The sequence below is a fragment of the Lottia gigantea genome, assembly GCF_000327385.1.
Source record: "Lottia gigantea unplaced genomic scaffold LOTGIsca_43, whole genome shotgun sequence".
NCBI lineage: Eukaryota > Metazoa > Mollusca > Gastropoda > Lottiidae > Lottia > Lottia gigantea.
Genome location: NW_008709504.1, coordinates 1,635,677 through 1,653,519, shown reverse-complemented (window position 1 = coordinate 1,653,519; position 17,843 = coordinate 1,635,677). Strand labels below are relative to the sequence as shown.

General features: G+C 35.3%; 1 protein-coding gene across 1 annotated transcript; it reads right to left on the bottom strand.

Annotated features, from left to right (window-relative positions):
- Positions 1-1,419: 1,419 nt before the first annotated feature.
- Positions 1,420-17,208, bottom strand: LOTGIDRAFT_164120 (hypothetical protein; the record flags this gene model as incomplete). Its single annotated transcript, XM_009060606.1, has 4 exons — positions 1,420-1,466; positions 14,874-14,957; positions 15,033-15,482; positions 17,112-17,208. The coding sequence occupies 4 exons, from the start codon at positions 17,206-17,208 to the stop codon at positions 1,420-1,422; spliced, it is 678 nt and encodes a 225-aa protein (XP_009058854.1).
- Positions 17,209-17,843: the final 635 nt, after the last annotated feature.

Here is a 17,843-nt window from a genome sequence, read left to right as displayed (position 1 = left end):
AAGTAGCTCGTTATACCACTATCAAGTAAATTGATGGTTTACATATATAATGTACTGTGTAAAGGTGCTAATAGACGAGGTATGGGTACGATACAGTGAACGTTGTGGAATCGATACAGTAGAAATAGAAGAAGCGAATTCAGTCCGCATCAATCTGATAAAAATGCAAATCTGAATCTTTTGTCGCGTTACTTCACTTATGTACCTCTTTACGATTTTATTTTTTATCCGCTAAAAAAACACCTGCATTAAAACGATTTTGTTAATCGTAAATATATCGCACTCTTCATAGAAAATGTTCGAATGTCGATAAAAGGAAACCTTCAATAGTTAATAGAAAGACGGTCAAGATAGAAAATCCGAGACGATTCGTAAAAATACAAATTTAATATAATATCGTTGCGTGAAAATATTTTTTTTTTTTTGATACTTCGTATCGCACAATTTGGACGTTTCGTAAAATTCCATAAATACTGTGAAGTACCTTACGCTTCAAATTACCGATATCTGAGGCCTAAACATATCTCACTTCAGTATCATGCCCAAATCAGATTTGATAATCGGAACCGTTTCATTTATTAAGAATGTGACCCACAAACATAGAGAATGTCTCTCGAGGACTATGGTTCATTCAGTGACCCGTTATGTCCAGAAACAAGCTTTCAAAACCCCAATATATCGTAGTCTAGAACATCAGCATGTGGTGTTTTAGTGGATAAAAAGTTAAAATCGTAAAGAGGTACATGAGTGAAGTAGCGCCCATTAGCCCTTGTTTAAAACTTCATCTTTCTCACGGAGAAACTCGGGGCAACGAGTCCAGAAATTAATCCATCATATTTGGACAAGTTTGTAACATATCGTCATAGATTTATTGTAGGATAGTCTAGTGTAGAGATTCTAATCAAGAATGTTTGTTCAAATGCCAATAACTTGATATGTTTTAATCAGGTAGATCGCAATAATAAAATGGAGTTAAACAATACAGTATAAGATAGTTGATTATTTTAGGAGATAAAACTTGGTTATTGATAGCATTCCAATAGATATCACTAGAATGTCCATTAACGTCTTCGGTCCATTTACAATAATTACAATACAAGGGAAATGAAATGAAACGTCATACATCTCTGCAAATGATTCGGCTATTGCATACGGAGGGAAAAAATTGAGCCTTTATCAGTTAGTATTTTATTCTTTCGCCTATAGTACCCTCTCAATAAAAATAGAATATATATACAAAATACAAAGAAAGAACAATAAATATATACATGTAATTAAGAAAAACATACAGATGACATGCTACAGTCTTACTTTTATAACTTATGGATTTTATAAAATTTATATTGGTAATTATTTGGATTTCGGGGAAGGGAGGGTTTGATTCTCCAAAATGTACAGGCCTAGGTTGGAACAAATACTTTATTGAGAAATTGGGATAAAGGGTCTGGATTCTCTTCCTTTCTGATCTGAAATTAGAAAAAAAACGCCGATTAGTATATTACCTGTTATGTACTGATTGATTTTAGTTTACTATGAACAAGATTGTCATTAAAGTTCTGTTTTATTTTAATACGCAACTATCATTTTCTGCTTATAGACATGGGGGAATTTTTCTTGAAGACTCTTATAGTAGGCATGAACTATCTTGCTTGCTCGATTACTTGTGATTTTGATGGGGACAACAAAGGGTGCTATGCCTGCATTATGATGAAAATATTTAGTCCTATAGGTCTTGCTGTATTCATGTGTCAATCCAAGATTGGCAGAATTTCAATAGTTTCATCTTGCAGCAAGTCCATTTCTATGCGCTTAATTGGGGTTAGGGTGAGATCGTCTAGTGAATGATCGTCGAGGTTGAAATGATTAGACACAAGCTTGTCTTTATTTAATTTGATGTCCGATCTGTGAGCATTAAAACGAGTGTGTAAATTATTCGTAGTTTCTCCTACATATTGTTTGGGGCATTTCTTACATGAAATTAAATATATATTACATTCGAGTGTTCACATGTTGGATACTCCTAGATCGGGTACCTTTCTTTCGTAAAGTTACTTAAAAATAATGAGTTTCTGATATAAAGGACATGTTTTGCATCTACTGGACAAACATTGAACACTGCTTAAACCTGGAGGTACTTCGGCATAAAGTCCGTTTTTAGCTGCTATCAGCGCTGAAGTGGAATTTTTTATGTTTCGTAAAAATCGTTGGGAGTACCCACGATCTTTCAGTTTTGAGAAAACAATCGAACAGGCTTGGTCGAAATCAGAAGATCTTGTGCAAATGCGGTGGAATCGTAAGACTTGTGACTTGTGGGTGAAATGAGCTCTTGTGCAAAAGTTGATGAGTATCAGTTTCTTTAAAATACACCTTGATGTCCCTTAAAAGTGGGTCAAATGGACAAAGGGGTTATACCTCACGTTCCCACTCGGCCATGAAAAGGTTTACGTACGAAGGGGCGATAGCTGTCGCTGGAGTTTGTAGATATGTTTTACCATTAAATGTGAAATCGTTGCGACTGAGACAAATCTCTAAAAGCTAGAATTGCATCGTTAGTATCTATTTGAAGTTTTACGAACTAGCCACCTGCTAGTGGTAGTAAGAAATGATCAATGTATTCTGACACTGCATACGACTCACAATCACAGTCAGATATAATCGGGCGGCCTTTAGGGATTCTATTATGGATAAACCACTCCTTGGGCAAAATGTATAAATGATAATCAGGTTTGGCAGACCGATAGTCATATTGTTTCTGTTTGAGATAACTTGTTTTGACTAAATTGCCAAGAATATTGTTTATTATTTTAGCAGTTTCTTTGAAAATTGGTTTCGGTAAAATGGCATAATGCTTAGGATTATTCAGTTGATTCTCTGCTTCTGAAACGTAATCCTCCCTATTCAGAATGACACAACATGAACCTTTATCACTCTTTTAATAACAATGCTATCGTCTTCTTAAGTAAGTTTAACGCTTCACGTTCCACTGGTGTGAGATTAGGCTTATCGTGGTTTCGTACATTGCATTGCAAGGAAATGTTGGTTAATGTTGGTAATCAATTAACTGTAATCAATTTACTCTTTTAATAACAATGCTATCGTCTTCTTAAGTAAGTTTAACGCTTCACGTTCCACTGGTGTGAGATTAGGCTTATCGTGGTTTCGTAAATTGGTGTAAATGTCGTGAACAATTGATGCATGGGTACGGCCTGTGATATTCCTCTTGGTGTCTTCATTGTTTCGTTGTTATGCTCTACGACAGTGGTCGCAGTATCCCGACGATTTAAAAAAAAACCGATTAACAACACCCGATTGGGTACTTTGGGGACCTAAACAGTCCTTGGAGAAACGACCACTTAAGTAAATTTAGCGCCATTGTTCGGGACTAAATCGAGTCAAAGGAGGGGACGATTAGAAGCGATTAAAGACGACAATCGAGCCGATCATAGAAATGTTTCATCGGGAACCAGATCGGCACCGATTGAAAAAACTAAGCAACATAAGACGTAGTAAAACGTTTATACGGCAACGGTGAAGCAAATTGTGAAGGAGTCGGCCATTTTGAGTTAGAAATGCCGCCATCTTTAAAGGATAACATATATTATGTTATTGCGGTCTGGTGGTTTGGTTGGTTGGTTACGGATTCTTTTGCGAGAGCTTCGTCATTTCCGGTTCTGGAATTACAGAAACAACAGGCATAGGGGGGGGGGGGGGGATCAATGAATCTTCAGACAGGAACTGTTAACAATTTACTGTAATCAATTCCAGTTCCACGTTCCACTGGTGTGAGATTAGGCTTATCGTGGTTTCGTACATTGCATTGCAAGGAAATGTTGGTTATCTTCGTATTCATGACCACAAATACAAGTGGGAGTGTCGGATATATGTCTCATATGTTGAATGACGCTGCAAGAGAGACGGAGGCAGGCGGGTGTCATAGTAAAAATGCTGTGGATATTTAAATCATTAATTTTTAGTTTATTTGTAAAAATTGAAATGGAGGGTGAATTTTTGATTGAAGGATGTAGGTTATTCCAGCAGTTGATAGTAGATGGTATACAAGATTTAGAAAATATATCGGTTTTACAAAAGTATTCTGAAAGGTTATCACTGTCTCTAAGATTATAAGGTGTGCTGGAATATTGTACAAGGTTTGAAAGAAAAGCGGGAGTATTAAAAATTTTTGAACATCAATAAAAGTTTATTTACAATTTTTTGGGAAATCAAGATGTTTATGAAAATCGACTTCTTTAATTGCAATATTGTCCAGTCTTAAAGTAGTAAGTAAAGGCTCCTTTTTGGTTAGTAAAAAAATATTTTATACTATGAAATTAATTCTGACGATTCACTGCTTTGTACGCGCAACGTGCTATGTTTGTGTCATGGAGTCACTGCCTATGGAAATGAAACGAGTTTCACGTCCTACATTTCTATACCCAATTGCAGGCCGAAGACAGACAACGTCATGCAGTATGAGGGCAATTTTTCAACGACAAAAGCCTAATATTTTTTTTTATCTCGAACTGTTGAGGCATTCTTAACGTGCACAGCCTGCACCACACGGAGCCCATTCCAGCCGAACGAAACCAGGTTTCGTCTATGGGATTGATATAAACGTATTGTTGGTGGTTACAAGATAAGTGTCTAACGTGTGTTTGTTATTGGCCTATCACAACTGATAGACACGTAACAATACTCACATATCCCCTATGAAATAGAAGAAACGGCGAGACATTTCACATCAAAAACATTTCTCTCATTACAACAGTTCTAGACAGTTAAATATCGTATCAGGTATCTTACAATTCTGATAACTCCAAATGTCAATGAATCAATCTGCACTGAAATTAGACACCAATTTCAATCTCCATATTTGACATCTGTATAGTTTTAATGTCAAAAAATCTATGAGTCGAGACGGTGCTTTGGATCAATTGGTGTCCTAAATGGCGTCTGTATGTCAGTGCTGTCAGTGGTAAAGGTAGGGGGTAAATTGGTGTAAATGTCGTGAACAATTGATGCATGGGTACGGCCTGTGATATTCCTCTTGGTGTCTTCATTGTTTCGTTGTTATGCTCTACGACAGTGGTCGCAGTATCCCGACGATTTAAAAAAAAACCGATTAACAACACCCGATTGGGTACTATGGGGACCTAAACAGTCCTTGGAGAAACGACCACTTAAGTAAATTTAGCGCCATTGTTCGGGACTAAATCGAGTCAAAGGAGGGGACGATTAGAAGCGATTAAAGACGACAATCGAGCCGATCATAGAAATGTTTCATCGGGAACCAGATCGGCACCGATTGAAAAAACTAAGCAACATAAGACGTAGTAAAACGTTTATACGGCAACGGTGAAGCAAATTGTGAAGGAGTCGGCCATTTTGAGTTAGAAATGCCGCCATCTTTAAAGGATAACATATATTATGTTATTGCGGTCTGGTGGTTTGGTTGGTTGGTTACGGATTCTTTTGCGAGAGCTTCGTCATTTCCGGATTCTGGAATTACAGAAACAACAGGCATAGGGGGGGGTCAATGAATCTTCAGACAGGAACTGTTAACAATTTACTGTAATCAATTAACTGTAATCAGTTTACTGTAATCAATTTACTTTGTCCTACTTTTCAAGTAAAGTATTCCAATTCTTTATTTCGAAAGAAGAAAAGCCATACATAATTAAAGTGCAGTGAAACCTGATAGCGCGACAATTTTTAAAAAGCACCTTCAATATAGGACCATAATAAACACGGACAAGATTATCAATCGTTTGTAATCAAGTTAATGGAACAAAGAAAATTAGTTCGTCATTCATTTGAAACCAGGAAGCTTCCCTTATTGGAAGAAAGGATATACTTTTACAAATACTTTGCAACACAGTTCTTCAGACCAGAAAGCATAATATTACATATTCTCCGTATATCTTGCTACATGTTCTTATGTTGATTGAATAGTTTTCATAAAATTTTGAGGCAAATTTTATTTCATGTTCACGAGAGAATCAAATATTCAACTAAGCTGGTGATAATTTGTCGAGATCCTCATGTTTCTGTAAGTGGTGAAGAGTTTCACTGCTATGTTTGCGATTTGTTCCTTTCGTAGTGGTGACCATTCATTACCCGTTCTGCTGCTAATCTAGACTGTATGGCAAAGCCAGAATTTTCAAATCTTTTCTCAACAGAACAGGTACTGACAGAAATAGAAGCTGTAAATCACGATTTGTATTTAACAAGGGTAATTTTATATCCATATCGCTGTAGGAAGTTAATTTTTTCTCCTTTTGATTCACTGCTGGAATCTAATTGAAATAAAAACCTTTGAGAAATATAATGAGTTTGATTTGAGAAGAAAAAAATTATCTTTGATTGTCTTATAAATAGATGTCTTTATGACAAAAAAAAAACAACTTTGAAGAACCTAACGATAAATGGATTTTTTAAACTTTGTTAACGTGGGATGGTCAATATTCCAATTAAGAAAAATCAGTTTCTGTAGCATAATTAATTTAACTAACTGTTTATTAATTTAAATAGGTTTTGTGTCTACATGTTGGTATTGTGGTGGAATGGTTTGATGTCTGAGAGTTGATGGTGTGATTATGTTTCCCATAAGACCCAAGACAGAGCATGAGACATGAGATGTTCACTGTTGAAGATGATAATGACTTGATACAGATTTTGTCCAGCTTCTCTTAAAGGATTGATTTGAAATCACTTTTGAAATCCATGTTTGGTTACGCACCAGCGATTGGGGTTTCAAGCGTGGAAAATACAAAGAACCCAAAGCAAAGCCCTTGTAATTGAATTAAAAACGAATGACCTTCCTTCTGGAGAGGACCCCCAAAAGATAGAGGAGCTGATAGAAAACAGACTTGAATAATTTATTGTCTACCAACTATGATTTCAACGCCTGACTGTTGTCCCAACCAAATGTTAATGACGAACGCCTTTTATGATCACCACCACTTTCTGTGAGAACGCATTGAAATTCATATACCTCCATTTGTACTCAAACTGCAGACAGCGAGTAGGTCGATGTACACGAGATTTCATATGGTTTATTTTAAGACCTCTTTGTATAAGATGTATTTGTTTTAGTTGTATCTCCCTTTTCGTTGTTATCTAAGCAAGAAGTCCATAGAACAAAACAAGTTTATCTTTGAATTTAAAAATAAATTTTTATTTATCTTGTTACAAAGTCATTTGACATATACACATAAATCATTTACCATGCGTTTATCTATTATGTCTTTGTTCTGAATGTTTTGAAAAATGCTTTTATTTATGGTTTTCAATTGGAATATTGATAAGGGTACTTTATTTTGAACGCTTTTATCTTGTTTAGCTTGTTTAAATTTTCATATTGTTTAAGGTATACACGTTTTAAGACATTAAAATCAATCAATGTATGTTATGGTTGCAGACAGTTTCAAGTTTTTATCAGTCGCATCTCAAAGCAATTAAACCTCTAGAGTGAATATCCTCTTAAGTATCATACTAAAAGATATAGGAATATTAAAAGCATTGTCACGCTAAAACTGATTAACATGCAGATCTAGATGTTTGCTTTCGCACATCCGTGATCTGACAAAAAATATTATGGAATACATGTTCCACGTCATTGACGCATTCATGCAATTAAATGCTCTGCTGAGTAAAGAATAATACGACGTATCTTCTACTCGTGGTTGCATTTTATAAAGATATTAACATGGACACATAATATGATAATTGTGAAAATTGTAAGGCTATTTTCATTCAAAATTGGTGACATTTCGGTTGAAAGTTTTTATATTAAGATTAAAAATTTCAATTTACAAACTAGAGTGTGAAGACGTTATATATTAGGAACATTGATCAGTATAATAATACATTTTATTTGTGATTGACTAACTTGATTAACATGAAAATAAAATTATGGCAAAATATGACTCAGTCAGTGGCCTTTCTTCTCCTAGAAACACCAATAGGCAACTGGATCAAAATGGGACAATTATGTACTTAATTTTATAATATAAAGAAAAATTCATTGATGTTAAATCTGCAGAGGGTGCCACGTTCGATTATTTCTAAATTTCTAAAGTACAAATTACATATTATATTTTTTCCCATTAATTAATCTTGTATTTACAAACAGTAAAATTCAAAGGAGGAGAGCGAAAGGTAAACAGTGGACCACTATTTATGTTCGGAGATAATTGAATTCTGTGCACAGCGAAGGGGCAAAAGAAGACAATCCAAATCAAATAAAATCTGATCTGGCTGTTTGGCATCAAGGGACTTCACTGTCGGACCAGCTGGGTCATATAATAATGAAAACTATTGTATGTGGCGTTGATTAGAAACAATATCTATGTGAGATGTCGGCAACAGGGCAGTTTAGCTTGAATAATCAATGGAATTATTCTCAATTCGTCACATCATTTATACTGAACAATACAGATATATTACTCTGATGTGAGCAATTTAAACTTATAAAGTTGCTAGATTCTTCATCATGGTTATTGATAGTCACAAACCTTGATGCTCGAGTCACTTGAATAAATCATCAATATGTGGAATTTTAGGTTCCTTACCAATCCAGAAGGCTTTCGGACTAAAAAAGAATAATTGTCTTGTCTCTGTTTATTAAATTTGCCAACACTTATTCAAGAGGCTGTCTGTCGACATATCCTGTTGAGGAATATAGCTCTAACTGCGGTGTTTGGCGGGTGGCCATACCAAAAGGTGTTTTACGGGATATAAAAACACACATCGAAAGATGGTATAAACCACCACCCTACAAACTTTTCTGGGGTTATATAAACAACATACTAAAAGATATTGGTTGGTAAAAGATGTAAATCTGCATTAATTTACATGATGTTTGGTAGTATTTAAACTAAAAAAATTATATTAATTTGTCCAGATTTGGTTAAGAAATAAACTCACAATTCGATCAAAAACACGTCAAAACCTAAAATTATTGATGTTTCGTTCTGAATTTGCCCACTGTCCCTTGAGAAAATCTATCATTTGAACAATAATCTACTTATATTGAACAATTTTCGTAATTTATTCACCGAAATACACGTTCGGGTGATTTTTGATACGTCAAAATCTTTAACATTGATTGATAAGAAAATTATAGTTCAGAAAGATAAAGTTCCAGATCGAAACAGAGTTCTTTTAGCTCACAGTGAAAGAAGATTTTCATGCGTCAGTTCGAAACCTATATTTCTACATCAAAGTGAAAAAAGACATTTACAAAAGCGAGACAGCTGACACCTTAAAGTGATCGAGTTTCAAAAATTGTATTCTGCAAAAAACCCTTATTGTGGCATGCTTATTGAATTGTGGTTAATGTTATAAATGTGATAATTATGTTTATATTGTTGTAAATATTAAAAATACAGAAAACCTATTCACAACCCACATGATGTAATTGTGGTAAATTTAATAAGTGATATGTAACACCTATAGACCTTATTTATGCGTCGGCCATATTGGATACGTTTTATTTATAAACGAAGTACCTGGCACAGGTTGGGTAAATTTTGTAGCTTACCGCCTTATTCACTTCTCTGACTAGGCTATACTGTCTGTCATTGTTATTGTTGAGGCTAGAGATTGAGGGTTGCTAGAGATTGAGGTTAGAGATTGAAGGCTGCTAGAGATTGAGGGTTAGTAGAGGTTGAGGGTTGTTAGAGTTTTTGGGTTGCAGGAGGTTGAGGGTTGCTAGAGATTGAGGCAAGAGGTAGAGGGTTGTTAGAGGTTTAGGTTTGCCAGAGATTGAGGCAAGAGGTTGTAGGTTGCTAGAGATTGAGGCTAGAGTTTGAAGGTTGCTAGAGAATGATCCTAGAGATTGATGGTTGGTAGAGGTTGAGGGTTTGGGTTGCAGGAGATTGAGGCAAGTGGTTGAGGGTTGCTAGATATTGAGGCAAGAGGTAGAGGGTTGCTAGAGGTTCAGGATTGCTAGTGATTGATGGCTGCTACCGATTGAGGGTTGTTAGAGGTTGAGGGTTGCTAGAGAATTATCCTAAGGATTGAGGGTTGGTAGAGATTGAGGGTTGAAAGAAGTTTTGGTTAGCTAGAGATTGATCAAGGGTTGCTACATATTGAGGCAAGAGGTTGAGGGTTGCTAAAGATTGAGGCTAGAGGTTGAAGGTAGCTAGAGGTTCAGGATTAAAGGCGATTGAGGCAAGAGGTTGAGGGTTGGTAGTGGTTGGGGATTGTTAAATGTTCTGGGTTGCTAGAGATCGAGGTAAGAGGTTGGGGGTTGCTAGAGATTGAGGCAACAGATTGGGGGCTGCTACCGATTGAGGGTTGTTAGAGGTTTAGGGTTGCAAGAGAATGATCCTAGAGACTGAGGGTCGGTTGTGGTTGAGGGTTGCTAGAGGTTTCGGGTTGCTAGAGATTGAAGCAAGAGGTTGAGGGTTGCTAGAGATTGGGGCAACAGATTGATGGTTGCTATAGATTTAGTTTGGTTGATACTCTACCCTTTTCAATACATTGACACGCTATTTTAGAGAAACAAAAAGACAAGCTTTTAAAAAAATTGTTTAAATATAACTCTATGTTAAGCAATGAAGTAAACACTTTTATATTTCTAGATTCCTTGATAGTTATACATGACATTTTGACAATTTTCATTGAAGGGAAATTCTATTTTCAGTCAAGCTATTTGAGAAAATAAGATTTTATACCAACGATGATAAGTGATAATTTGTGGTGTTGCCAAAGTTGCCTTTTCTCTAATTATCTCATCAGCAGGGAGTACTTGATGGTTAATGAAAAAATGCTCATATTTGATAGCTTGTGAGGTACCGTACTCAAAGGAAATTGTTCAATCATCAACAACTTCTTAACGTTGCATACTAACAATTTTTATGCCTCTAGAATAAAGTCTATAATTATATTTCAATTTTTACGAAATTCGAGTTTCCTTAATGTTCTCAAATTTTCCAGTAGGCTATAAGTGAAAATATCAACTGATGACCATGTACAACTTCTGTTCAAATTCACACAATTTAGACGCATCATTTGGTCATTCTTGGACTATAAGCATCACGACAAACATCTGAGTAGTTATAAGTATGTTAGGGCGCGACTTAGAATCAAATTTTGTAATAACTGATAATTTCCAGTGTGATTTTCTAAAACTCACTTTTCTTCTTTGAGATTCATTGTGTACTATACATATGTACTATATTGGAATAACCCATTTAAAGACTGCCTAACCGATCTAGACCACTTCTTGTAATTATAAATGAAATATATTTTGTTCCATCTTAGACCTGTACAATTTTGAGAATCATACTCTCCCTCTACCACAATACATATTGATATAAGTACCACGGGATTTGATTAGTATTTGAAATAATTTAAAATAAAAGATTTTGTTTTCAGACAATGTCTATCATAAAATAAAACATCTATAGTTTTATTATATTCCCTTAATTTTGTCGTCTAGCGACTTTCTTTCCACGTCTGGTAGGTTCTTATTATTCTTTCTAAATGGAAATATATAAACCTTTACAGTTCATAAACATACGACGTCTTTTCAAGCTCTACTTAAAAATATTTCATCCTGGGAACTGAATTATTGGCAGTTTTATTGAGACATTTGCTGATTATTTTCACCATATTAATAATGGGAAAATATTTTTATTACTCACATGTATTTGTATAGAATTTAAGGGTGTCCTAATATACATGATATACTATCTTTTCACTTTCGTTTGTAAATGATCAATCTCTTATTATATATTTGGAACACAAATTTACAACAATTCTTTTTTAATAATATGCTCTTTCTATTATTTATCATGGTGGGTGAAGTTGCTTCAAAAACTTTCGACCAATTCTATATTATGTAGGTGGTGCCATTAACTGTATCGATAAAATAGCGTATTTAAGTAATCTAAGGTGTTGATAAAATACGGATTCTCTTAAACAAATATCATCTATATACGACTTAAATATCTCCTTTGATATCAATATTAATTATGATATGTGAGTTGTACAGTATAAATTGATAATACTGATTAAGTAGATAAATACTCATTTGCTAATAGAGGATTATAATAAATAAGCTGGTTTAACGACAAAATACATTGATATCCTCAAATAAACTATAGGTTTATGACATACCCAAGAGCATGATTTTTAAAACGGATTCTTAATTTCGACCAGGACTGATGGATTTTTAATCGCATTTTTAAATGGCTGACGAGAGATCAGTTTCGTTAAAGAAAATAATTGTGTTGGAACACAGACGAGACACAAAGGGTGTAGGGGGATTATGATGGCATGAAATAGGTTTCAAAAAACGCACCATCGAAAGGGCGGAAAAATCTTTATAAAACAGGGCCTAGTTTCTTTTTCTCTACACCATTCGTATTCAAGATAATGCATCGGTGAAACGTTGCATTTTAATGTTGGATTTCTTAATGAAAAAAAATCGATAAACTATTTAGCGTTCGGTAGTGAAAAGAGGCACGAATTTGATATCATTCGATACTAAAAGGTGTTAACATTCGGCAGGATAAAGTCGAATTTTCAAATAGCTGTAAAACCACAAGTATACATTGCACAATGAAGATATTTTCGGACAGATCGCGTTAAGCACAAAAACATTTGTGCTGGTCAAAAGGTTAACGAAGTTCAAATAAAAGAGATACGAGCCTTAAAATTTTTGATAATTGCTGTTTTCGGACGGCTGGAAAATCGGACATCGTAGACCGGGCAAATGTCAAGGTTATCCATGAAAAAAAAGGTCAATAGTAAATTTTTGTAAATGATATAACCTATTTCTTTTTTGGAAGTGCAGACAACCGTGTCTTTATCAGGAACTGACCAAACTATTGTCCTATTTTGATGCAAAGTTACTTTAGGTAAATGTAAATCTAACCCGGATGTACCACGCCCACCCCAAAATTTTATTTTATATCCGTCATCATTTGTACAATGCCGAATTATGCTCAAAGTTTCAAGCATTTATTACATCATGAGATATTCGTTGTTTTATCTTAGAGACTTGAGTTTATACGGCAAAATCCAATTTACACACAGTTACATTAGAAGTCGGTGCAAAATTTTCAGGTTTTAAAAAAAGCGCAAATTTGATCAAAATACGAAAAATGAGAGATCATGCAAATATAACAGAAATTTTGTCGTATGTTAATTCAGTCACGTGACAGAGCTCTTCAAACTTAAAAATCGCGATTTTCAAATGGCTGTAGAACCGGAAGTAAACGTTGCATAAGACAAATGGTGATATTTTTTGATAGATCTCGCCAAGGACAACATTTGTTCTGGTCACAAGGTCACCGAAGTTCAAGGTCACGAGATATGAGCTTGAAAGTTTTGGTCGATATGGAAAAAAATCAACTCCCACACGATTGTTAGGAATCATTCAGTGGTAATAGAAAATCAGAAGACTCGAAAAATATTTAGTATGAGTTATTGTTCTTTAAAACGCGTTCAATTTTCAGCTCGTAAACACTCTAGAAGGCACAATTCTTGATGGATTTTGACGAAACTTGGTGTGAGTGTGCAGAACACCCAAGGATGAACCCTATTGAAAATCAGAAGAATCGAAACATATTTTGTATAAGTTATTGCCCTTGTTCTTTGAAACGCGTTCAATTTTTAGCCCGTAAACACTCCAGAAGGCACAGTTCTTGACGGATTTTGATGAAACTTGGCAATATTTTTCAGTATCGCCTCAAAAAGTTCAAAAGAAGTGTATGTCTGAAGGTCGAATATATCATACAGGTAATTGTTACTGTACTTGCAAGCTATCTTTGAACTATAAAGCTGAATCAATTGAGCTTTTAACACAACCTGGCCAAATGGATGAGGTAATTGTGTGCAAAGTTCCGTTTTGAACAAATGTATTCTATGCGATTTATGCCTGCCCCGAAATGTCAATAATGAGTCATTTAAACCAGATGTGCCACGTTCACCTCAACTTTTTAATTCATATTTAAAATTGTCTCGTTGTGGTCCGAATTTCAAGCTTCTACACGAAATCAGTCATAAGATTTACATGTATCCAGCTAAAAGAACCGAAAATATTGTAAAAAAAAGACTGAAATTTCAAAAAATCAGGAATTTCGAATTTACATTAAAAAAAACTATCGTTATATATCACTTGACAGAGCACCTACAAAAATTAGACCTGTAAGTTAATTAGGTCAGAGCTAGAGCAGTCCAAAGTAGCGAATTTGGCTGTTTTGGGACAGCTATAAAACCAGAAGTAGACGTCAGAGGTCAAATATGAAAGCGTTTGAGATTAAGCTTATATTTCAATTATTCTCCCTATCGGTTCTACAACCACCTGTCAGTAAACTGTTCGTAGCAATATTATGATTATTATGACAAGTAATTTTAAATTTTAGATGGAGTTTCAGGATGGTTATAATCCGAGCCTATAAATGAATAGTACATTAATTTTGGAACCGGGAATAATCCAGTAAACCGTTTGTATATATATACCCATTTGGCTCTTTGGAACTATACTTAGCCACAACGGTTACGAAGAGGTAATGTTTTGTCAGGAATTAAGAACATGAATCGGTTTGTGCCATATCAGAAGTTCCTAGACACCCGGTTCTCCATTAATACATATACCATTTTGGACATGATTTCTGACATGATTCCAACTTCTATTGGAACTGTTCAAAGTTAGATTTATTCCAAATAAGCTAGGTTTAATAGATCCGTACGTGCTCAGTAGCCAAAGGCAAATGAGCCACGATTGCAATTCGTGCCGTTCCTTATATAGGCTCTGGTTAGTCACGGACATCCAGCTCTCATTAAAGGGAAGGAACTTAATATAGTGACTGTGGTGGCGCTGAATGCAAAATGGCTGACCTTTCTACATCGATACTTACCACTACTAGCCTGACACAATGATACTGTTTGATACTTACCAATACTAGATTGATATTTACCAATACTAGTCTGACACAATGATACTGTTTAATACTTACCAATACTGGATTGATATTTACTAATACTAGTCTGACACAATGATACTGTTTGATACTTACCAATGCTAGATTGATATTTACCAATACTAGTTTGACACAATGATACTATTTGATACTTACCAATACTGGATTGATGTTTACTAATACTAGTCTGACACAATGATACTGTTTGATACTTACCAATACTGGATTGATGTTTACCAATACTAGTCTCACACAATGATACTGTTTGATACTTACCAATACTAGATTGAAATTTACCAATACTAGTCTGACACAATGATACTGTTTGATACTTACCAATACTAGATTGATATTTACCACTACTAGTCTGACACAATGATACAGTTTGATACTTACCAATACTGGATTGATGTTTACCAATACTAGTCTGACACAATGATACTGTTTGATACTTACCAATACTAGATTGATATTTACCACTACTACTAGATTGATATTTACCAATACTAGTCTGACACCATAATACTGGTTTGATACTTACCAATACTAGTTTGATATATTTCTATTTTTAGTTAGATACTTACCAACAATCGTTTGATACCATAGAGCTGCATACGACGTGTCGCATTGATCACTTGATTATTTACTCATTTCTTAAATTGCTAATGTCTATTAGAAGGCCCATTGTACCACTCACTTACCTTTGTCTATATCTCTTTGTCTAGATCTCTTTCTCTTATTCTTTAATCTATTACCACACTTTCCATTTTATTGGTATTATAAATGAGGACTTTAATTTACAAACTGGTGTACTTGAAATGAAATATTTGTGTATGCCTCAGCGAGGCAGATTCGAATAAGCATTATGCTTTTTTCTGTATCGCTTATATATATGTAACATTTATATATAATAGAGAAATGTTTGTTTACAAAAAAATGGCGAATTTTGGTCCTTCCCTGTACTACTAGCATTTTCAAATCTTTAGTTAATCTATTCATATAATATCACGCTTGTGCTCACTACTGGTGGACCGACCCATTGTATGCTAATGATTGTATTCCGTGCTGTTTTAGAAATCCTCTCTCTCCCTCCTTTTTTATTATTTAGTATTTGCATGCTTTTTTGAACAATTTTTGGTCTAGATTTTGGACTAGGAAGTTGTGAGATGATGAGAGATTTCTATGCGGAAGGCTTTCATGTGGCATATTGCAAAGTTTTCAACGAGATTTCTGAAAAAATTTGCAGAAGGTTGAATTTCGAGATTTAACAAGAATTGTCGAAATCGGGCCTGCAGTTTCATTCCTAAAGGTTTAGGAAAACTATGGAAGGCGGAATGAATTTTTATTCAATTGCTATTTCTTAATTCTTAATTCTTATCTCTTAATTTGCACACTTAATTCAACAACCCTAGAAAGCTTACCAAAAATATCCTCAAATACAAATCTACAAATACAAATCTAGCTCAACATATCTTCAAATGCAAAACGTCAAACATAAAACTCTACCAACAAATGTTCAAATACAAATGTTTAATTACAAATTTCAATCAACAAATTCTGCAAAACATTTCTTCAAATACATGTCGAATTTATTTGAAGGTCAACCAACATAAAATAAGATATAGACTATAGATAGCCTTTATCATCCAGTTCAATTTTCAATGCGCTTTACTTCAACGACATTCTGTAGGTTTGGGATCATGGTCGTATGATTCCAGGATTGACTGTATGTGATGGATTTGGGCACCGTGGTAAGAATGTATTTCAGTGTCTGAACTGGTTTTGGTAATTCGATTCAGGTTAGATGATCCAATAATTAAGGTAGATTTCTTTGGAGCGGGTAGATTCCATAATGATTTGTCCTTGGTTCGGTGATAATACGGTTTGGTAGCGGATATAATGGTCGTCGACGGTGTGATTGGTACTGGTTTGGTAGTTGTTAGAATTGTAGCATTGGGAACGGACTGGGATCTCGTTCGAGGGTGGGGGGAGGTCTGGATATACATCTCGACTTGGATGGAGACTGAGGGGTGGTTTGCTGGTCCAAAAACGCACAGAAGGAAGAAAGGTTGGCGGATCCTGGATCACGTGGTGAAGATTCAGATGGTGTGGAAGGGGAAGACGAGTCTGAAAGTGAAATGAGAAGGGGAGTGCCCTCTCTACTAGAGCGTTTACCTATGTCTGCTGGACTAGGAGTAGGTGAACTTCGGGCTCGTTTAGGGGTTTGGTTCGGCAGCGTCGTGGCTCTAGATGGTGCAGGCGTAGTGTCCATTTCAGTTGGTTGAGATATGGTTACTCTGGTTTGAGCTTGAGTGAGACGTTTCCCATTATGAGCGACAGGCCCAGGACAGGGCATGAAAAACGATGCGGTCGACGGCAGGTGATGATAAAGACTTGGTACGAATGGTGGTCAGCTTCTCTTGAAGTGTGGTTTGGTAATGGTCGATCAGGACCTGCGTAAACTTAGAGAGCCATGTCCGATTGAGGGATCTAATATTCGCGTCAACAGCTGATGTTTTCATTGCTGGACGGATAAAACTATCCAACTCAGAGACTTTGCGTTTGGCCTTGCTGTTGAAGGGTAAGGATTGCCAAATGATGGAGGCACTGCAAAACTTGGAAGAACACCTTCACAAAGGGTAGGGTACGTGATATTGGTTTGGTTGACGATTAGTGTTTCTATGTCTGGCTTCTTGCCAGTGGTTGTTGTAGTTGGGGAACATAATGAAAATAACTTGAGGTTAGAAAGGGAATGTACAGCGGATGTAACAGGAGGAAACTGTATATGCTAGCGTGAAAATGTGGGGATCAAATTATGCAAATAAGTCACACTGGGTTTGGGGATGTATAAAGTAAGATGAAAGTTATGATGAAAAATGCAAAAATATATATTTAGGTGATAAATAA